Source organism: Castanea sativa, chromosome 12 (assembly GCF_040712315.1).
Source record: "Castanea sativa cultivar Marrone di Chiusa Pesio chromosome 12, ASM4071231v1".
NCBI lineage: Eukaryota > Viridiplantae > Streptophyta > Magnoliopsida > Fagales > Fagaceae > Castanea > Castanea sativa.
This window is the reverse complement of record NC_134024.1, coordinates 2621587-2645462: the sequence shown is the minus strand read 5'-3', so window position 1 is coordinate 2645462 and position 23876 is coordinate 2621587. Positions and strand designations below refer to the sequence as shown.

General features: G+C 40.0%; 2 protein-coding genes across 12 annotated transcripts in view; both read left to right on the top strand.

Moving 5' to 3' along the window:
- The window catches only part of LOC142618892 (TMV resistance protein N-like), a 107698-nt gene that overhangs the window by 64816 nt on the left and 19006 nt on the right, over positions 1 to 23876 (top strand). The window lies entirely within an intron of this gene.
- On the top strand, positions 3160 to 4797 carry LOC142619488 (uncharacterized). Its single transcript, XM_075792607.1, has one exon. It carries the CDS (start codon positions 3160 to 3162, stop codon positions 4795 to 4797), a length of 1638 nt encoding a protein of 545 aa, XP_075648722.1.

The window sequence follows — 23876 nt, the reverse complement described above, 5'->3', positions numbered from 1 at the left end:
ATTTGTGTCCTATTTTCCTCTGTTCGAAAGAGTGAAAAGTGATTCATAGTTAAACACTAAAATCAAAAGGAAAAGACAACGTAGAAAGTGGACCATGGTTAAATGCACAAATTAAGAGAGACGCAGATCAACCAAACTTTAAAGGCTGGTGACTTAAGCTAGCTATGTCCTTCTGTCCTCTTTTCAAGAACGTGGAAAGTGGGCTAGCTTGACTATGGAATTATCATTAAGAGAAAGAAAAGAAAAACATATTTTTAGAAAATTTTAATTAAAAAAATTGATTTTTTTTACAATTTTTTATTTTTTTTATATTTTTCAATATAAAAACTTTTTAAAAATAATTCATTAACAAATATCCTAACCACACTTTTTAATCAGTCACACACATATGTATTGTTAAAGGTAAACATAATTGTCTTTTAAATCAATTTGAAGGAAAAATTTTAAACTCACTGGATGTCAATTTAAATAACTATTTGTTTGTGTGTTTTAACTCCATGGCTTATAAAAATCATATTAATTTATGGAAAATTATTGTGTATTTTCGGAGTACCATAAATGCTTACTCCCTCCTTTCACGTGAATGGTGAGTCCCACTAATTAAATTCATGATAGAACCCACTATTTATGTGAGAGGGGGAGTATGCATTTATGATATTCCGAGAGTACCTAATAATTTTCCTAAACTTATTTACGAGTCATTATGTCTTTGTCCAACATGTAACCATTGACATAAGAAAATGGATTAACTTATTCTTGAATATCCAAAAGCCATGATTATTTGACTAATTTTTAGTAATAAATATTAATTATTATCCTATTAATATTTAAAAATAATTGTTATCAACACTTTAAGAACATAAAATTAATACAAAATTCAATAGATCTTTTCTTGGGTCCATTTTTTTTTGGGGAATTTGGGTTATCTAAATTATTTATTGAATTCACCATTATCGCAATGCCTCATTTTTTTTATTTATTTAATCATTGTCACTATGTCACATAATTGCTTTGAATAATAGCCATTGTCAATGACTTATTTCTTAAAAAAAAAAATTACTTGTGGACTAAGAGTCAATCAGGAAACTTTGGAGGAACTTTCCTAAACTCTCTAACATGAACAGAAACAACAATTCATTAAAGTAGAAACCATTACTGTCCACAAGTTCTCAATGACATACGTTTTGTCTCTATTATTTTCTCTTCTCTCAAACTCAGCGCGCACACACAAAAAAGCAATTATGTGCATGTCATACGATGACATCTAGACTCTGAATAGTTAAAAAAAGAAAGTAATATGAGTAGAACTTTATAATTTATCAAAAAGTAATATAAACAGAACTTTATAACTGTCTACCAAAAAGTTAATATCAGTCAAGGAAACTTCCTACAACTTTCCTCCACTCTTCAACTTAATACCAATATTTTTCCTCTTCAATTATTGTCTCTCCGTTGTTTTTTCTTCTGCACAAGGAAAGTTTTGTACCACCAATTGTTCAAGCTTATTCGTTTCCTGTTGTATCAAATTAAATATAGAAGAAAAAAGTATAATTCAAGAGGAAAAAGATACAAAACCGATTGTCTACCTTTCGAAAGTGTTATGAGTTAAACTTTAAATTATTTATGTTTTGATTTTTTTTTTCATAAAAATGTATAACTAACGAAATTCGGAAATAATTATATAAACTTAAAAAAATGATATTCTTTTCCTTAAAAGTTTAGAAGCACAAATGGTTACTATATGGTTTAAAATTGTAATAATTTAATCATTTTATGAGTCTAACAAAAACTGATATAAACTGTACTGATGATTATGAAATTATTTAAAATCATAATTGAGATTTATAAGTGGAATTTTGACTATGAAAATACAATACAGCTTTGCCCACTTGTGGTTTGCTCGAAAAACACTTTACCTACATGTGGTTTAAAATTTGACACTTTACCTACCTGAGGTTAGCTCTGTTTATCTCCCGTTATCCACATCTATTAAAAACAAGGGTAAATTTGTATTTTTGTTACCTTTTATGTCTCTCTCCTCTCAAAACATAAAAAACTAAAAAATCAAAGGAAAAGAATATCTAAAAGCCAGGTGTCGTAAAAATTATTATTATAAAATTGATAGTTTGATACTATAAACTTAACTCTTATTGTGAGGTTCCGAGGACCCAAGAACCCGAAGACCCGAGGAAGGGATGGGCGACATGCGTTAAGCAAGATAAAGTAAAGGAGTAAGGGAAATTATCTGGGGATACCCGAAGATGATGTGGCATGGGCACCGCTGACATAAGGATTACAAATATCCGAAGGCGGCAGGCTAATTTAGAGGGTTGCATTAAATGCCCGGCAACAACCATGCTGGTCGCATTAATTGGAGGATACCAACTCAATCTGTTGCATTAATGAGGATATGACCTGAGCAGTGCTGAACGCGAAGTTAGAGCTTTGCACCATTGCCGACAGACAGGTGTCAGAGGGACAAGCAAAAGTACATTGTGAGGTGTAGGGCCACGATGAAAGGAACAAATGATATAAATAAGAGTCAGGACACTACGGATAGAGGGATTTTTTTGTTGTTGAACCCTCTCTACCAAATGTATTGTATGAGGACCTTTAGTGAATAAAAAGACAGCACAGTCTTTAAGAAGATTTTATGCGTTTTTGGTCCTTACAATTGGCGCCGTCTGTGGGAACAACAACAACGTATCACGTTCCATCTAGAAGTGTATGGCGGAGGTGTATCTAGAAGGGGAAGAATCAGTAAGTTCACGAAGCAGGGACGTAGCTGTAAGTCTCCAGCGTGACAAAGGGATGGGACATACCTCAGGGGTGGTGAAAGCACATGATGGCGGTCAGGGGGCTGAGCAACGATCACTAACTGAGGGGCATATGTCTCGCGACGATGTATTGCAACAGATGCAATCTGAGATAGATTACTTACGCAAGTGCGTGGATAGTAGAAAGCGGAGACGTAAGGGTAATGCTAGTTCTTCTAGTGACAGTTCGGAAGCAAACCTTGGAGGAATTCATTCCCCAGTATTTGAGCCTACTCAAAGTGTGTCCCGTGCCAGCGTGTCTTCGGGCGCTAGGGCAAAGCAGGAGAAGGAGGCGAGGATGCCTAATATTGATGGGATATATCACGATGACGGGAGTAATGCAATGGGTAAAGCCTTGAAGCAGATTGCCAAATCCCCTTTTGTGGCTAGGATAAATAGGGCAAAGTTACCTCGTAGGTTTTCTCAGCCCATCTTTACTATGTATAACGGGAGGACTGACCCTGTAGAGCACGTTAGTCATTTTAGTCAGAAGATGGCCGTATATTCGAATAATGAGGCATTGATGTGCAGAGTTTTTCCCTCCAGTTTGGGGCCCGTGGCTATGAGGTGGTTTGATGCTTTGGCAGAGGGTTCTCTGAGGTCTTTTGAGGAATTGACTAGGGCATTTGGAGCAAGGTTCATAACTTGTACTAGGATTCCAAAACCTTTGGACTCTCTACTGTCTATGTCTATGAGGGAAGGCGAAACACTCAAAACCTATTCTGACCGATACTGGGAAACGTATAATGAAATTGATGGGGATGTGGAAAGTGTAGCCGTGAGAACTTTCAAGGTAGGTCTTCCCGCGGAGCATGGGTTAAGGAAGTCTTTGACAATGAAGGCCGCGATAGACATGCGACAGCTCATGGACCGGATAGATAAGTATCAATGGGTAGAGGAAGATCAGATGCAAAGCAAAGGAAAAATGAAAGGGTATCTGGAGAGGAAGGATCTTCGGGGAGGGGGGTTTCAGGGTTTTTGGCCCAAACGAGACTTTACAAGCCATCCGAGGACCGCCGAGTCTCCTCTAGTCAACTCACTATTTAAGGAACCCGTGCATCACATACTGGAGAAAATTCGGCATGAGCCATATTTTAGGCCACCAAACAAAATGAGTGGAGATGCATCCACGAGAAACCAAAACCTCCACTGCCATTACCACCAGGATAAGGGGCACACCACGGAGAAGTTCCGGACACTGCGCGACCATTTGAATCAATTGATTAGGGCCGGGAAGATCAATCACTTATTGGCAAAGCCGGATGGGAATCAGGAACAACTAGATACTCGGAAATATTGGGGCCAAGCCCCTCAACCATCTCTAGGTACTATTAACGTCATCTTGACCCAGCCGAGAGGAGACTTTGGGAATCCTTCTCGGGTCATGACCGTTCAAAACAAGTGTGGGAATGAGGACGTGGAAGAGAATCATCACACAAACAAAAGAATGAGATCCTCGGTGACGCCTATTTTGGGTTTTTCTGATAAGGATAAAGAGGGAACGTTTCAACCCCACGATGATGCCTTGGTCGTCACAGTTCGTATCGGGGGATACGATGTGAAACGAGTCTTGGTGGATGATGGAAGTGGTGCCGAGATTATGTATCCGGACCTATTCAATGGATTAAAGTTGAAAGAGGAAAACTTGGAAAAAAACGACCATCCGTTGGTCGGTTTTGATGGAAACCAGGTGATCCCACGAGGAATGATTAGGCTGCCCGTGCAGGTGGAGGGTTCCGAAGTACAGGTGAACTTCATAGTTGTTATGGCATATTCTCCATACACGGCCATTTTGGCTAGACCATGGTTGCATGCAATGGAGGCAGTTTCATCTACCTTACATGTGATGGTGAAGTACCCTATACGAGGAAGCGTGGGAGTGTTACATGGCAGTCAAACGGTGGCCAGGCAATGTCTAACGTCTGCCACTATTCGTACAGGCCGAGGTTCGTTGGAAGGAGAAGTTCCTGAGACATCATAGCAATTAAAGGAGGCTGCTCGGGAAGTCGGCCTAGTTGAGGATGAAGGATCTGCCGAGAAGCTAACCAAGGTAATTATTGGGGAAGATAAAGAGAAATATTTTCAAGTCGGATCCAAGCTGCCGATACAGGAAAGAGAAGAGTTGATTCAATTCTTGCGAGATAATATTGATGTTTTTGCATGGACGACTTATGATGTACCAGGAATTAATCCAGAAGTGATCTGCCATCATTTGAATATTAACCCCCATGCGACGCCTAGACAGCAGCCTCCTCGGCGAGCATCTCAAGAGCACGCAGAGGCAGTTAAGGAGGAGGTTGGTAAACTAAAGCAAGCTGGTGCGATCAAGGAGATCTTCTATCCCGAGTGGCTGGCCAATACTGTCGTGGTAAGAAAGAAGAATGGGAAATGGAGAGTCTGTATTGACTTTACAGATTTGAATAAGGCGTGTCCCAAGGATCCTTTCCCTATACCCAGAATTGATCAATTGGTGGATGCAACTGTGGGGCACCCCCGAATGAGCTTCTTGGATGCATTCCAAGGGTACCATCAAATCCCTTTGTCACTAAATGATCAGGAGAAGACGGCTTTTCGTGCCCCCAATGGTAATTACCATTACCGAGTGATGCCCTTTGGTCTAAAGAATGCAGGGTCCACTTATCAACGAATGGTGACTAGAATGTTTGATGCGCAATTGGGGCGTAATATGGAAGCTTACATCGATGACATGGTAATCAAAAGTAAGAAGATAGAAGACCATTTGACAGATTTACAGGAGACCTTCTCGGTGTTAAGAAAGTATAAATTACGCTTGAATGCATCAAAATGCTCCTTCGGGGTAGGCTCGGGAAAGTTTTTAGGATATATGATTACTCATCGGGGAATTGAAGTTAATCCTGATCAAATTAAGGCTGTCTTAGGTTTGCATCCCCCTCAGAACCCGAAAGAAGTGCAGAAGTTAGCTGGTATGATTGCAGCCTTGAACAGGTTCATTTCACGGTCTGCAGACAGGTGCCGCCCATTTTATCGTCTTTTGCACAGGTGGAAAGATTTCCAATGGTCTAATGAATGCAACTTGGCTTTTGAAGATTTAAAGCAATACCTATCTAGACCACCGGTATTATCGACGCCCGAGAAGGAAGAAGTGTTATATGCTTATCTAGCCGTCACAAATCACTCCGTAAGTCTTGTCTTGATACGGAATGATGATGGGGTTCAGAAACCAATATATTATATCAGCAAGTCTTTGCAAGAAGTAGAACAGCGATATCTACTGCTGGAAAAAGCGCTTCTAGCCGTGGTGCATGCAACAAGGAAATTGCCTCATTACTTCCAAGCTCACACCGTGGTGATACTCACTCAATTGCCACTGCAAGCTATCATGAGGAAGTCGGATTATACGGGTCGTGTAGCAAAGTGGGGAACCAAGCTGGGAGCTTATGATATCAAGTATATGCCCCGGACAGCTATCAAAGGGCAAATCCTTGCCGACTTCGTGGCCGAGTTCACGGAAGGTCAGGCTAACCACGAAGATGCCGTGATGACAATAATGTCCATTAGGATGGAAAGTTTTACTCCTTGGGAAGTCTACACGGATGGGGCGTCAAATCGAAAAGGAGCCGGAGTTGGAGTCGTGTTGATATCTCCCGAGAAACTAGTCATTGAAAAGTCATTAAGGTTAGGATTCCCAGCCACTAATAATGAGGCCGAGTACGAGGCTCTCCTAGTGGGCTCTCAGATGGTTAGACATTTGGGAGGGAAGGCAGTGAGGATATACTGTGATTCCCGATTGGTGGTGGGGCAAGTTAATGGAGTGTTTGAAGCAAAAGATGAACGGATGAGAGGCTATCTTAAACGAGTCCAAGGGGTGTTGGGTTTGTTTGACAGTTTCAAGGTACAACAGGTCCCAAGGGGACATAACTCTCATGCTGATGCGTTAGCGATGTTAGCCACTTCACTGGGTTCGAAGTTACCGCGTATGGTTATGGTGGAGGATTTATTGTCCTCTAGCTTGACCAGCGTCTCGGCAATACGGGTTCACAGCGTTCATGTAGGCCCAAGCTGGATGGACCCAATTATAGCTTTCTTGCAGCACGGAATACTACCTGAAGATGGAACAATGGCCGAGAAGGTACGAAGAAGTGCTCCCCGTTACTGGCTATCAGAGGAGCAAAAACTCTATAGGCGTTCCTATGCAGGGCCGTACCTCCTTTGCGTACATCCTGAAGCCGTAGAACCTTTGCTGGAAGAATTGCATGAAGGTGTGTGTGGGAGCCACACTGGAGGAAGATCATTAGCTCATAGAGCCATGACCCAAGGATATTGGTGGTCAAACATGCAGAGAGCCTCTCAAGATTATGCCAAGAAGTGTGATCAATGTCAAAGGTTTGCGCCAAACATACATCAACCAGGAGGTAACTTAAATCCGTTGTCCAACCCATGGCCTTTCGCTAAGTGGGGTTTAGATATCGTAGGACCTTTTCCTCGGGCAACGGGTAATAGGAGATGGCTCATCGTCGGCACGGATTACTTCACGAAATGGGTGGAGGCCGAGCCGTTAGCCAACATTAGGGATGTGGATGCAAAAAGATTCGTTTGGAAAAATATCATAACTCGCTTCGGAGTCCCTCACACCTTGATATCTGATAATGGTCTTCAATTTGATAGCAAGGCTTTCCGGCGATACTGCGCAGAAATGGGAATAAGAAATGGATATTCAACACCGTCTTATCCTCAAGGAAATGGACAGGCCAAAGCAACAAATAAAGTCATTTTGGCAGGTTTGAAGAAACGACTGGATGACGCTAAAGGAGGCTGGGTAGAGGAATTACCTCATGTATTATGGGCTTATCGCACTACACCCCGAAGATCGACAGGCGAGACTCCCTTTTCAGTGACGTATGGAATGGAAGCTATAATACCATTAGAGTCGGGTTTTCCCACCCTAAAGTCCGACCAGTATGACGAAGCGAGCAATCACGATAGGATATATGATTGTTTGAATACAATTGAGGAAAGGAGAGAAATAGCCAGTGTAAAGATGGGCAACTATCAGCAGAAGCTCAAGCGGACATATGACAAGGGAGTTAGGACCAGGCCCTTGGTACCAGGAGATTTGGTACTGAGAAAAGTAGTGGGGACAGCAAAGAATCCTGCTTGGGGAAAGTTGGGTCCTAATTGGGAGGGGCCATATAAAATTATCTCAATAGCAGGTGTAGGGGCTTATCGTTTAGAAGATCTAGATGGAAGGGTAGTTCCTTGCCCTTGGAATGTAAATAACTTGCGACGATATTATTATTAAGAAAAGAATCTCCTTTTGTGTGTAGCTGCTGTTCATTTCAGTTATGTACCAATAAAAACACAAGTGTTAAACTGACCTTAGTTCTTGTTCGGCTCCTCGGGCCACAAGTCTAAGAGAAATTAATCACTTGCAAAAAACACAAGTGTTAAACTGACCTTAGTTCTTGTTCGGCTCCTCGGGCCACAAGTCTAAGAGAAATTAATCACTTGCAAGAAACCCAAGTGTTAAACTGACCTTAGTTCTTGTTCGGCTCCTCGGGCCACAAGTCTAAGAGAAATTAATCACTTGCAAGAAAACACAAGTGTTAAGCTGACCTTAGCTCTTGTTCGGCTCCACGGACTACAAGTCTAAGAAGAATTAAACGCTTGCGAAAACATAAGTACTAAACTGATTTTTTGTTCTTTTTTGGTCTAAAGGATCTCAAGCATCTAAAGCGTTAGCATAAATGAATCATTAAGCCTCGTTGCTCATTATCATATTGAATCTCATGCCTTCTCTTTCAAACGTCAAAAAAGATTAAGTAGTGGAATTATGGTGCCCAGGTTAAGTTTTACGTGTTTCTCCAAATCACAAGTATGATGAACAATTTAAAGTAATATTATGATTTTTAAGGTAAGCTTATGAATTCGTATAAAGTGACAGTCGGATGGTAGCACATTGTAACAAGACTTGTATGTGAAACAAAAAGAGAAGAACTAAATATTAATTTCTTAACAAATACTCGTTACAAAATTGGGGCAATCATGTAGCCCCTTACATCCGTAAAAAAAAAAAAACACAAACAACAACAACAACAAAAGAAGGAGACAGCCATGATAGAATGACTAAGTAACAGGCTGCTTGTCCTTCCTTTTCTCTGGTTCTTTGTCTTTTTTCTTCTTTTTTGGCTCTTCGGCCACATCACCCTCAATTGCTTCTTCCACGGGCTGAACTGTGGGAGAAGGGCCCTTTGAGGCTGCTGCATCAGAAGGATCAGGAACAGGAATAGGCTCAGCTGGTTCACTTGGTGGCATAGGGGGAGTAGGAGCAAGCCGAAGTGCTGTGGGGTAGTAAACACTATCTGGGGCTCGAAGTTCAGTATCTGCAGCTACCCCAGCAGCGTCCAAGGCTTGACCCCATACCTCCAAGCAAAACGCCCTAGCAACCCCTTTGAGTTGGGCAGTCAGGCTATCCGAAGCCTTTTTCATTCCCGCATCGTATGCAGCTTGTTCCGCTGCAGCCTGTTCCTGCTCCTTGGCGGCCAATTTCTCTTGCGCTTGCTTGAGCTCAACAACAGTTAAAGCGAGCCTACTTTGGGCTTGTTTTTGAGCCTCAAGAGCAAGGTTTGCTTGAGATTCGTAGCTTTTCAGGGCCGACTCAGCATTCTTGTGAGCCTTTTCTACCTCGGACAGGTGAGTAAGGGTCTCTTTCAAGTTCAACTCAGCTTCTTTTTGTGCCCTCACTGCCGCCTCGGCATTCTGATCAGCTTTTCGGGCAAGATCCAGTGAGTGATCTACCCATTCCTCAGCCATAAATGAAGCTTGGACCGCCTATGATGCATTCGAGTAAAAACAAAAGAGTTAGTCATAATAAAGAGTTAAATTCATGTATAAACTGTGCAAAGGCTTAAAAAAATACCTTGGCTAAGTCCTGCTTCAAAGACAAGAAAACCTCCCTCTTACGGAAGGATCGTAACTCTGCCATATCTTCTGGAAGGCAAAGAGCCTTCTCTAGACACTCGGCCACCAGGCTCGAGCTTCCCTTCTTCGGGTCCCTCAGGTTCGCGTCATCCATGACAGGGCTGCCCGAACTGAGAGTGAAGTTGGGTCGCCAGGCTGACGCCTTCTTTGTAGGCTCACTACTGGGGTCCTTAGACGAACCAGTAGGAGCAACTTTCTTGGAAAGGGCTTTCGTAGCCCTGGTATCTTTAACGGAAGGGTCGAGATTCTCCCCTTCTTCGATTTCTATTATATGCTTGCTACTTTGGCCCCTTTTCCATTTCTTATCCGTCGTCTCCGAGGAAAGTGCACGGGTAGTAGCTGGAGTGATCGGACGAGGTGGGACCGGAACTGCCGGTGAAGAGTCGCCTGCGTGCGCCTGCAGCAAGGCCAACAAGTCGGGCTCCTTCTCCTGAAAACCCATTTCGCTGGTTGACGGATTGGAGCTGGAAGGAGCGTCTGGACGGTAGAACACTTCAAAATCCTTCTCGGTCACCTCGGGAGGATTTGGCTCGGGCGTATCAACTCTTTCCTCGGCTACAAGATTAGTAGCCTGGTCCAAGGGGGGATAAAGTAACTGAGCCGCAAGAGGAGCTGGAAGCTGTGCGTCTTGAGTTCCTGCAGGAGGAGGTGCGAGCAATAGGAATCCAGGGGCCGCAACGTCAATCCGAGCTAAACGTAGATCTCTTGCTCTGATTACGTTCTTCGGGCTTTGGAAGCATTTAGTGGATGGTGTGTACCCGAGGATAATGTGGGCTGCTCGGAGTTGTCCGTCCCGGTGCACAAATATCTCTGATCGTAGAATCCGGTTTAGATCAGCTCGATTTACAGCAGATAAATTCGGAGCAGTATGGAAATCGTCTGCAATAAGGAATGAAATGGTTAGAATGAATAAATTAAACAAAGAAGAACACATGAAAATTGTGGTCATTCCTAAATGCCAGGTCAGTCCTCGGGAACACTACCTGGCGTCCCATCTCGGGTAGGGCAGTGTAAGCCGTCATGCCAGTTGCCCGAGACGACAAGGTAATCTTCATCCATCCCTTTACTCGAGTCGGGTAAGCAAGAGATCAGCCTAACGGAAGGGAATCTACATTTCATGTAATATTTAGTCCTATCCCCTTTTTGGCAATTGTACACCCAATTTACATCTTGCCATGTCAAATTGGTCCCCATCTTTCGGTTAAGCGCGTCTACACATCCTAAAATTCTAAGGACGTTTGGGGAACATTGTGAGGGGGTGAGCCTATAGTTTATTAAAAAATCCCTGGTTACTCTACCCATAGGAATCTCCATGCCCCCCTCTATAAACGCAATCATGGGAATCAAGACGGACTCAGGGGGGCGAGGTGCGAGTGGAATCTCTTCTTCCTCACAATACGTTATGTTTACGTCATCAGGGATCCTATATCGGTTTTTAAAGGCAGCCTTTGCCTCATCCGTGTTTACTAACTTGGTGTACCTACCCATTAAACCCCGCGGCAAGAAGGGAAAAGCAAGCAAAATAGAGAGAAACGAACGGAAATGAACACACCTCTGAAGATCGCTTAAAGATGGTCCTCGGGAGCTCACTCTTCTTTCAATCCTTCAGAATGCCAAAATGAGCTACATCCAGCCAAAGGGTTTGCTTTTATAGGGGGGTAAAAGAAATAAGGGCGGTAACTTTCCCGCTCATAATTGAAAGCGGGATCTGAACCGTGCATTACCCATCCAACCGTAGAACGTGCGCGGAAAAAGAAATGCCAGACTCCATAAATGCTCCATCGTGGGATACGAGGCGCCAGACGCGGGTCATGGGGCAGTGAAAAGACGGCTGTACGTGTGAAAACGAGGGGAATGTAAGAAGCGTGTGTAAGAGGTTAAAACTTGGTTATTAACTGATCATTAATAACTCAAGTGTTAAAGGGGCTGTTGTGAGGTTCCGAGGACCCAAGAACCCGAAGACCCGAGGAAGGGATGGCCGACATGCGTTAAGCAAGATAAAGTAAAGGAGTAAGGGAAATTATCTGGGGATGCCCGAAGATGATGTGGCATGGGCACCGCTGACATAAGGATTACAAATATCCAAAGGCGGCAGGCTAATTTAGAGGGTTGCATTAAATGCCCGGCAACAACCATGCTGGTCGCATTAATTGGAGGATACCAACTCAATCTGTTGCATTAATGAGGATATGACCTGAGCAGTGCTGAACGCGAAGTTAGAGCTTTGCACCATTGCCGACAGACAGGTGTCAGAGGGACAAGCAAAAGTACATTGTGAGGTGTAGGGCCACGATGAAAGGAACAAATGATATAAATAAGAGTCAGGACACTACGGATAGAGGGATTTTTTTGTTGTTGAACCCTCTCTACCAAATGTATTGTATGAGGACCTTTAGTGAATAAAAAGACAGCACAGTCTTTAAGAAGATTTTATGCGTTTTTGGTCCTTACACTTATCATATAAAAAAAGGGAAAAAAATCATATTTACCATTAACACTAAAGCAATTTCTGCAGCTCATTCCATTTCCATAGATAAATTGTACTTTATGCTCTATAGCTAAGCTCCATATAGTTCTTCATGAATTTCCCCTTCATATTCTATCAGATTATATTTGTCATATATTTCCTAAGTTTATGCAAAGGAAGTGTGACTTCTTTTCATTAGAAATATTCTCATAGTCAAATTAATAATCCAAATCAAGTAATCAATTAATCAAGAAATCTTCTCTATAAAAATAAAGATTAAAAGTTACCATTCTTTTATAAGACTTATAAAAACCTCGCTTACTAGTAGGTTGCCCATGAGTTATGTTTCCACAACATTTATCCTTATTGTTTCTACGTTCCAATGACGCCATTTTAATAAAGATATTTGCAAGTGTTGGTTTTACGTCATATAATATTTGCTACTTGTCACATTGATATTGAATAATTTCCAACCTCAGAATTGCTACTGTTTCATATCTTAGCCACCAAATCAAGATAAGTTATGTGAGGACCCGAGGACCTAAGAACCCGAAGACCCGAAGAAAGGAAGGCCAAAATTTAGAATGAAAGATAAGGTCTCTCCAGGTGTGCCCGAAGATGAGGTGGCGTGGACGATAACTAAACAAGGGGCATGTTACAAATATCTGGTTGTAATAGGCTGATTTGGAAGGTTGCGAGGTTGCATTAAATGCTGGGCAACAACCATTCTGGCCGCATTAATTAGCAAGCATCTCCTCTATCCGTCGCATTAATGTGGACATGACCTAAACAGTACGGGATGCAAAGTGGAATCTTGTTCCATTGTCGACGGACAAGTGTCACGGGAAAAGGACCGCAGATTGCAAGGTGTAAGGCTACGATGAAAGCAAAGAATAGTATAAATAGGAATCAAGAGATTACGAGAAGGGGCTTTTGGTTGTTGAACCCTCTCTACCAAATGTATTGTATGAGGACTCTTAAGTGAATAGAGCAACAATAACGTTTTTAAGATTGATTTTATGAGCTTTTGGTCCTTACAATTGGCGCCGTCTGTGGGAACAACAACAGCGTAGCATATTCCTTTTAGAAGTGTATGGCGGAGGTGTATGTGGAAGGGGAAGAATCAGTAAGCTCACGAGGCAGGGACGTAGCTGCGAGTTTCCAACGTGATAAAGGGAAAGGACATACTTCGGGGGTGGTGAAGGCATATGATGGCGATCATAGGGCTGAGCAACGATCGTTAACTGAGGGGCATATGTCTCGCGACGACGTGTTGCGGCAGATGCAATCTGAGATAGCGTACTTACGCAAGCGTTTGGATAGTAAGAAGCGGAGACGCAAGGATAATGCAAGCTCTTCCAGTGATAATTCAGAAGCGAACCCAGGAGGAATTCATCCCCCAATGTTTGAGCCTACTCGAAGTATGACCCATGCTAGTGTGTCTTCGGGTGTTAGGGCGAAGCAGCTGAAAGTGACGAAGATGCCCGATACTGATGGAATATATCGCGAGGACGGGAGTGATGCAATGGGTAAAGCTCTGAGACAAATTGCCAAATCCCCTTTTGTGACAAGGATAAACAGAGCAAAGCTACCTCGTAGGTTTTCCCAACCCCTTTTTACTGTCTATAACGGGAGGACTGACCCTGTAGAGCACGTTAGTCATTTTTGTCAGAAGATGGCCGTTCATTCGAATAATGAGGCATTGATGTGTAGAGTTTTTCCTTCCAGTTTGGGGCTCGTGGCTATGAGGTGGTTTGATGCTTTGGCAGAGGGTTCCCTGAGGTCCTTTGAGGAATTGACTAGGGCATTTGGAGCAAGGTTCATAACTTGTACTAGGATTCCAAAACCTTTGGATGCTCTACTGTCTATGTCTATGAGGGAAGGTGAAACACTCAAAACCTATTCTGACCGATACTGGGAAACGTATAATGAAATCGATGGGGATGTGGAGGGTGTAGCTGTGAGAACTTTCAAGGTGGGTCTTCCCACGGAACATGGGTTAAGGAAGTCTTTGACAATGAAGGCCGCGGTAGACATGCGTCAGCTTATGGATCGGATAGATAAATATAAGCGGGTGGAAGAGGATCAGATGCAAAGCAAAGGCAAAATGAAAGGGTATCTAGAGAGGAAAGATCTTCGGGTGGAAGGGTTTCAAGGTATTCGGCCCAAACGCGACTTTACAAGCCATCCGAGGACCGCCGAGGCTCCTCTAGTTAACTCACTATTTAAGGAGCCTGTGCATCACATATTGGAGAAAATTCGGCATGAGCCATATTTTAGGCCACCAAACAAAATAAGTGGAGATGCATCTACGAGGAACCAAAACCTCCACTGCCATTACCACCAGGACAAGGGACACACCACGGAGAAATGCCGGACGTTGCGTGACCATTTAAATCAATTGATTAGGGCCGGGAAGATCAATCACTTGTTGGCAAAGCCGAATGGGAATCAGGAACAACTAGATACTCGGAAATATTGGGGTCAGGCCCCTCAACCATCTTTAGGCACTATTAACGTTATCTTGACCCAGCCAAGAGGAGACTTTGGGAAGTTTCCTCGGGTTATGACCGTTCAAAACAAATGTGGGACTGAAGACGTGGAAGAGAATCATCAAACAAACAAAAGACTCAAATCCTCGGTGGCACTTACTTTGGGTTTTTCTTATAAGGATAAAGAGGGAACATTTCAACCCCATGATGATGCCTTGGTGGTCATGGTTCGTATTGGGGGATATGATGTGAAACGTGTATTGGTGGATGATGGAAGTGGTGCCAAGATTATGTATCCGGACCTATTCAATGGGTTAAAGTTGAAAGAGGAGGACTTGGAAAAATACGACCATCCCTTGGTTGGTTTTGATGGAAACCAGGTGATCCCACGAGGAATGATTAGGCTGCCCGTGCAGGTGGAGGGTTCCGAGGTACAGGTAAACTTCATAGTTGTTATGGCATATTCTCCATACACGGCCATTTTGGCTAGACCCTGGTTGCATGCAATGGAGGCAGTTTCATCAACTTTACATGTGATGGTGAAGTACCCTACAGGGGGAAGCGTGGGAGTGTTACATGGCAGTCAAACGGTGGCTAGGCAATGTCTAATGTCTGCCACTATTCGCACAGGCCGGGGTTCGTTGGAGGCGGAAGTTCCTGAGACATCATAGCAATTAAAGGAGGCTCCTCGGGAAGTCGGCCCAGTTGAAGATGAAGGGTCTGCCGAGGAGCTAACCAAGGTAATTATTGGGGAAGATAAAGAGAAGTATTTTCAGGTCGGATCCAAGTTGCCGATACAGGAAAGAGAAGAGTTGATTCAATTCTTGCGAGATAACATTGATGTTTTTGCATGGACGACTTATGATGTGCCAGGAATTAATCCAGAAGTTATCTGCCATCATTTGAATGTTAACCCTCATGCGACGCCTAGACAGCAACCTCCTCGGCGAGCATCTCTCGAGCACGCCGAGGCAGTTAAAGAGGAGGTTGGTAAGCTAAAGCAAGCTGGTGCGATCAAGGAGATCTTCTATCCTGAATGGCTGGCCAATACTGTCGTAGTGAAAAAGAAGAATGGAAAATGGAGAGTCTGTATTGACTTTACGGATCTAAATAGGACATGTCCCAAGGATCCCTTTCCTGTTCCTAGAATTGACCAATTGGTGGATGCAACTGTGGGACACCCCCGAATGAGCTTCTTGGACGCATTTCAAGGGTATCATCAAATCCCGTTGTCACTGAATGATCAGGAGAAGACAACTTTTTGTGCCCCGAATGGTAATTACCATTACCGAGTAATGCCCTTCGGTCTAAAGAATGCAGGGTCCACTTATCAACGAATGGTGACCAGAATGTTCGATGCGCAGTTAGGACGTAACATGGAAGCTTATATCGATGATATGGTAATCAAAAGTAAGAAGACAGAAGACCATTTGACAGATTTGCAGGAGACCTTCTCGGTGTTAAGAAAGTATAAATTACGTTTGAATGCATCAAAGTGTTCTTTCGGAGTGGGCTCGGGAAAATTTTTGGGGTACATGATTACTCATCGGGGAATTGAAGTTAATCCTGACCAAATTAAGGCTGTCTTAGGGTTGCATCCTCCTCGGAGCCCTAAAGAGGTGCAGATGTTAGCTGGCATGATTGCAGCCTTGAACAAGTTCATTTCGCGGTCGGCAGATAGGTGCCGCCCATTTTATCGCCTTTTGCACAGGTGGAAAGATTTCCAGTGGTCTAACGAGTGCAATTTGGCTTTTGAGGATTTAAAGCAATACCTATCTAGACCGCCGATACTATCAACGCCCGAGAAGGAAGAAGTGCTATATGCTTATCTAGCCGTCACAAATCACTCCGTAAGTCTTGTCTTAATACGGAATGATGATGGGGTCCAGAAACCAATATATTATGTCAGCAAGTCCTTGCAAGAAGTTGAACAGCGATACTTACCGCTGGAAAAAGCGCTTCTAGCCGTGGTGCATGCAACAAGGAAATTGCCTCATTACTTCCAAGCTCACACCGTGGTGATACTCACTCAGTTGCCTCTACAAGCTATCACACGGAAATCGGATTATACGGGTCGCGTAGCAAAGTGGGGAACCAAGCTGGGAGCTTATGATATCAAGTATATGCCCCGGACGGCTATCAAAGGGCAAATTCTTGCCGACTTCGTAGCCGAGTTCACGGACGGTCAGGCTTATCCCGAGGATGCCGTGATGTCAATAATGTCCATTGGAACGGAAAACATCACTCCATGGGAAGTCTACACGGATGGGGCATCAAATCGAAAGGGAGCCGGGGTTGGAATTGTGTTAATATCCCCCGAGAAACTAGTCATTGAAAAGTCATTGAGATTGGGATTCCCAGCAACTAATAATGAGGCCGAGTACGAGGCTCTTTTAGTGGGCTCCCAGATGGTTAGACATTTGGGAGGAAAAGTAGTGAGGTTGTTCTGTGATTCCCGATTGGTGGTCGGGCAAGTTAATGGAGAGTTTGAGGCAAAAGATGAGCGGATGAAAAGCTATTTGAAACGAGTCCAAGGGGTGTTGGGTTTGTTTGACAGTTTCAAGGTACAACAAGTCCCAAGGGGACATAACTCTCATGCTGATTCATTAGCAATGTTAGCCACTTCGTTGGGATCGAAGTTACCGCGTATGGTTATGGTGGAGGATTTGTTGTCTTCTAGCTTAACCAGCATCCCGGCAGTACGGGTTCACAGCATTCATGTAGGCCCAAGCTGGATGGACCCAATTTTAGCTTTCTTACAGCACGGAATACTACCTGAGGATAGAAAGATGGCCGAGTCGATACGAAGAAGCGCACCCCGTTACTGGTTATCGGAGGAGAAAAAACTCTATAGGCGTTCCTATGCAGGTCCATACCTCCTTTGCGTACATCCTGAGGCCGTTGAACCTTTACTGGAAGAATTGCATGAGGGTGTGTGTGGGAGCCACACTGGAGGAAGATCATTAGCTCATAGAGCCATGACCCAAGGGTATTGGTGGCCAAGCATGCAGAGAACCTCTCAAGAGTATGCCAAGAAGTGTGATCAATGTCAAAGGTTTGCACCCAATGTACATCAACCAGGAGGGAACTTAAATCCGTTGTCCAGCCCATGGCCCTTTGCTAAGTGGGGTTTAGATATCGTCGGGCCGTTTCCTCGGGCAACAGGTAATAGGAGATGGCTCATCGTCGGTACGGATTACTTCACGAAATGGGTGGAGGCCGAGGCATTAGCCAACATTAGGGATGTGGATGCAAAAAGATTCATCTGGAAAAATATCATAACTCGATTCGGGGTCCCACACACCTTGATATCTGATAATGGTCTTCAATTTGACAGTAAAGTTTTCCGGCGGTACTGCGCAGAAATGGGAATAAGAAATGGATATTCCACACCGTACTATCCTCAACGTGGGATACGAGGCGCCAGATGCGGATCATGGGGCAGTGAAGAGACGTATGTACGTGTGAAAGCATAAAGTAGGTAAGAAGCGTGTATAAGAAGTTAAAACTTAGTCATGAATACATGATTCATAACTCAAGTATTAAAGGGGCTGTTGTGAGGACCCGAGGACCTAAGAACCCGAAGACCCGAAGAAAGGAAGGCCAAAATTTAGAATGAAAGATGAGGTCTCTCCAGGTGTGCCCGAAGATGAGGTGGCGTGGACGATAACTAAACAAGGGGCATGTTACAAATATCTGGTTGTAATAGGCTGATTTGGAAGGTTGCGAGGTTGCATTAAATGCTGGGCAACAACCATTCTGGCCGCATTAATTAGCAAGCATCTCCTCTATCCGTCGCATTAATGTGGACATGACCTGAACAGTACGGGATGCAAAGTGGAATCTTGTTCCATTGCCGACGGACAAGTGTCACGGGAAAAGGACCGCAGATTGCAAGGTGTAAGGCTACGATGAAAGCAAAGAATAGTATAAATAGGAATCAAGAGATTACGAGAAAGGGGCTTTTTGTTGTTGAACCCTCTCTACCAAATGTATTGTATGAGGACTCTTAAGTGAATAGAGCAACAATAACGTTTTTAAGATTGATTTTATGAGCTTTTGGTCCTTACAAGTTAAGGTTTTGATACCAATTGATGTTGTGAGTGTGGAAGTTATAAGAAACGTAACCCACGTCTATTTTTTAAAAATAATATCCAATTTATCATAAAATAATAGAAAAAAACTCTAATTTTTACTAAACTAAATTTGAATTGTAAAAAAAGAAGAAGTAAAAAACATTTACAAAACAAACTTTTAAAGACTTATTTAAAAACTCAGTAGAACTTGATAAATAAGAAAATATATTTTAAAATAAGTTTTAATTAATATTTAACCATGATAGAAATAAACCTAAAAAGCTTTAAAAGCAACTAAAAATTAAAAAATATTAACTCTAAACTAAAAATAACAAAAATTATATAAAAAATACTAAAATTAATAAATTATAAAAATTAAATCGTAAATTCTGTGATATAAATTTACCAAGATCACGTGTATTTTGTTTTCTTTTAAAAACAGACAGTGGGCGTGGCTTTCAAGAAAGAAAAAGACTCGTCTTTTTTATTGTTTTACATTGTCAGTACCTTCACTTGTTTCACAAAGAAAAACAATAAATAAAACTTTCATGGTACTCTCTTGTTTTTCATGTGTTGACAAATTGACTTGGACTTGTACGTACGGTAGTAACTAGTAACCCAGCTTTTATAGCCACACATTTCACATTCAAAACAACACAACAAAGTAAAAAAAAAAAAAAAAAAAGGTGTGTACTGGATAAAGCTAGTTCAGAGTTCACACTTCATTTGTCACGGATAAAGCAATCAGCCAATGATAATTGACTAAACACTGGTCTGAACTTAAAGCTATGCCCTTCTCAGGAAATTGCATGGAAAGTTTGCTAGGCTTTTGACTGCGAGATTGGGTATTGAGTTTTAAAGGCCTTTTCAGGAAAGTGCATGGAAAGGGATTAACTTATTCTCGGTTATCCAAAAGCATTGACTAATATTTAATATTAATTATTATCCTATTCATATTTAAAAATGATTGTTATCAACCACTTCACAACGTTATGGTTACATTTGCCATTGGCTTAAAAGTGTTTAAGAACATTAAAAGTTAAGTTTATTTATTATTTAATTTATTTTTGTTATTATTTAATTTATATTTGCTATTATTTATTAGTCTCATTATACTTTTTAATACTATTCATTAGTCACGATATATTATTTCAACTACTTTTTTAGCTTTATTTACAATATTTTCAGTAAAAAATATTTAGTTTCAGCTAAATAAACTGTTCCTAAATAGACGTTAAATTAATTAAAAAATCAAAGTATACTTTACATGATTCTAGTCGGCGCTTATAAGCTATAGTTTCACAAGGCATGCATAGTGAAAAATTATTACCAAAAAACACTAGTTTAGACCCCAATTACCACTAACTAGTAACTACCAACATATACATATTCTAGTTCTTAGTATCAAACTGATAAATTACCTTGTAAAAGATTTCATAATTAAATTTCTGCTACCTGTACAGATTGTACACCTTTGGTTGACTGTAATTATGTGACTGGCTGTGCTAGTCATCGAGTCTTCAGTTTATGTCTTTGGTTACTTTAGATCGATTGGTAATTCTATTGTGATTAAATAAAAAATTTAGATTTAAATTTTATTTACACTAAAAATAAAAATAAAAATTTATCTTTGTCTGGTGATAAAAAAAATTATTAATATAAAATTGATAGTTTGATACTATAAACTTAACTCTTATAATATAAAAAAAAGGAAAAAAAATAATTGTAGTTACCAATAACACTAAAGCAATTTATGCAGCACATTCCAATCTTATCAAACTATTTGTAATTATTAGTATGGTACTGCCATCCTAATAAATTACCTTGTAAAAAATTTTATAGTTGAGATTGAAGGCCTGAAGCTTCACTTCCTAAGAAAACTATCGAATGCATAGAGCTGAATAAACTTTTATCCTGACCACTATCGAAATAAGCCATCGATTATGTTTTAGTTTGATATTTAGGATTCTTCTAATTTTTACTAGATTAATAAGCCAACAGGGATCAAAAAGGAACATAACAAGATTTTTCCTTACACAATTTGGTGAATAAAACAAAGTAATAAAATTTCTGCTCTAGCCAAATAGCCTGTTCTCCTTTGACTTTTTTTTTTTTTTTTTTTTTTTGAGAAACCCTTTGACTACTTCCTTGATTGTGATAATGTGACTAAGTTAGAGCAATTAGTAAATTTTTTTGTTGACCCAATAAAAAATTTATGTTTGAATTCCACTTACCTAGAAAAAAAGTAATTATTATATACAAATTTTAATAATATTATGATTTTTTTTATCCTTAAAACATATTTGTGACACTAACCACCCTAAATTTTTTTAGGCTCAACATAATTAAAAAATAATTAATTGAATTTAAAAAAGATCTCTAAATAAATTTGTTACTAGAAATAAACCAGTTATGTCAAAAAACTTTAGTTCACTAATCTCAAAAGTAAACAAGAAATTTATATTAAAAAATTGTTAGAATATAATGAAATGATACAACAGCAAGTTGAGAATAAAAAATAATTATAATGATGTTCAAATAGATTGTAATATAAAAATTCTTGATAAGAACATCAAAATATAAGCAAAATAAATTTTAAATAAAAAATTATTGATATTTAATAGACATTTAAATAATAAATAAAAAAAACCTTTTAAAATATCACCTTTGGCGGCAAAAATGGGCAAATGCCCCTCTTTTGAAACTCAATTTTCTCAAAATCGAGTTAAAAAAAAATTTCTGGAATCCTATAATAACGTTTTAAGGAGTCTATAGCAACATTTTAAAGACCTATAGTAGCGTTTTGTAACTCAAGATCGAGTTAGAAAACGTTGCTATAGGGCTTAACTCAATTTTGAGAAAATCGAGTTTCAAAAAAGGAACATTTCTCTAATTAGTTTGAAAAATGAAACATAATGCTATTTTTTTTGTGCGAAAAGGGCATTTACTTATTTTGACCCACCTTTGGCCCCAAATAGCTTGAGCCAGCTTGTATATAGCATTAAACAAATCAATAGATCTTTTCTTGGGTCTGCCTAATTTTTTTTTTTTTTTTTTGAGGGAACTTGGGTCCGTCTAAATTAATTATGGAATTCACCATTATCACGACGTCACTTTTTCTTATTTAATCATTGTCATGATGTCACATAATTGATTGGAATAATTGTCAATGACTTATTTCTTATATATATATATATATATATATATATATATATATATATATATATATCTTGATAGGATCCAAAAGATACTGCTATGACTAGACTTATTTACCTTATGAAAATCAGGAAAAGTGTAAATAAAGTTATAATTTTGATATTTTTATGAGTGGACTAAGAGTCTATCCGGAAACTTCGAGGAACTTTCCTAAGCGCTCTAACATGATAGAACTTAACACTTCATTAAAGTACAAATGTACAAACCATTCCTGTCCACAAGTTCTCGATCCAGTAGGTATTGCACGGGGTGCAATTCACCTTCCTTTGTCTCACAATTTTTAATTTTTATTTTTTACTTCTCATAAATCTTTTCTTAACTTTTTTTAATCAATGGTTGAGATTGAAGTTTTTTTTTTTTTTTTGCAACTATCAATCTCAACCATTTTTAATAATTGCATCAATGATCTCAATCCATGCTGGCCACCAAGAAGTTAATTTCAATCATGAAGCTTCCTACAACTTTCCTCAACTTTTCAACTTAATACTATAGCTTTCCTCTTCAATTATTGTGTCTCTGTTTTTTGTTTTTTGTTTTTTCAAACTATGAAACTGAGCACAAGGAAAGTTTTAGTTAGGTTTATAATTTTCCCAAATCACAGTGTCAATCTCTTGGTTCTTAATCACATAGGGGTTTAAATCTAATCGTTTATCATATTTTTAAAATTGGTTGATAATCATCTCTCTCTTGAAGCCACTCAGTCAATCCAAAAATAACAATTAAAAATTAAATACAGTCTTATAAAATAAAGTGACTAGGGTCTTATAAAACTGAGTCTTATAAACGGATCTAGCTAAGGCAGAAGCATTGCCTTGCAGTATCTTCATCATACATTGTCCTAGTGAAAGGTATGAGCTTTGTACAAAAGGGAAAAGATTAATGGCAACATCACTCACAAAGATCAAAAATTGACAAACAATGCAGTTATATACATACTCTGCAGTCTGTAAAGAAATAAGCCCAATATAATCCTACTTGGTGAAAATTTTACTTTTTACCTTGTATAAATGTAAAAGTTTTTCTCTAAAATTTGAAAAATCAACATACAATTCAATGAAAAAAAAAATGGAACTAATGATGACACTTCATGAAAAGGCATGGAACATATTAATTTCCTGGATTTTTTGGACACCCTTTCATTTATTGGCATGTTTAGTTTTTAAAGAACAATTACGTTATTTGCAGAGTGATCCCATTATTCATTTTAAAGAAGCATAGCCATTAATTTGAAAGGGTAAAAATTCTTCAGTTGATGTTAAAGCAGCTCTAATATCAATGATCTTGATGTCGATAATGAGCTTTGCTTGCTCCTAGTTCTCACTTTTTTTTTCTCACATTATTTGTTCTTAAATAAATGTCTAAGTCACCCTATATGTGTCCTTTTTTTTTTTTCTCAAATTATTTGTGACCTAAAGTGCATAGTTATTTTTTACTTTGCTTATATTAAATTAATTAGTGGATGCATTAGTCATAAAGTTTCTAAATTCCACCAAGCATTTAAATAGGTATAACTTTATAGTTTTTCAAAAAACAATTAGAGCAGGACTTTCAAGAAATTACGCAGAATGTGTAAGAATAATTGTCATCCAATGTCCCATAAAAGCATGATAAAGCATATACAAAACTTTACTAGTTACCTTAAACTAATCTTTCTTCTCTTTTCTTAATAGGGGTAGTAAATTACTTGCATATAGCTCTAATTAAGTTCATCCCATGTCTCACACTCTCACATGTTCGAAAATAATTTTGTCCCATTGGATAATCTTTCTAAAAAACGGGTCAAAGCAAGGTCAACACAAAAATAAAAAAGAGCACCGAAAGTCCATAGAATTTACCTCGCTCCCTGACA

Excerpts from the sequence above, each read along its gene's own strand:
- LOC142619488 (XM_075792607.1), top strand. The coding sequence starts at position 3,160 with ATGGGTAAAGCCTTGAAGCAGATTGCCAAATCCCCTTTTGTGGCTAGG.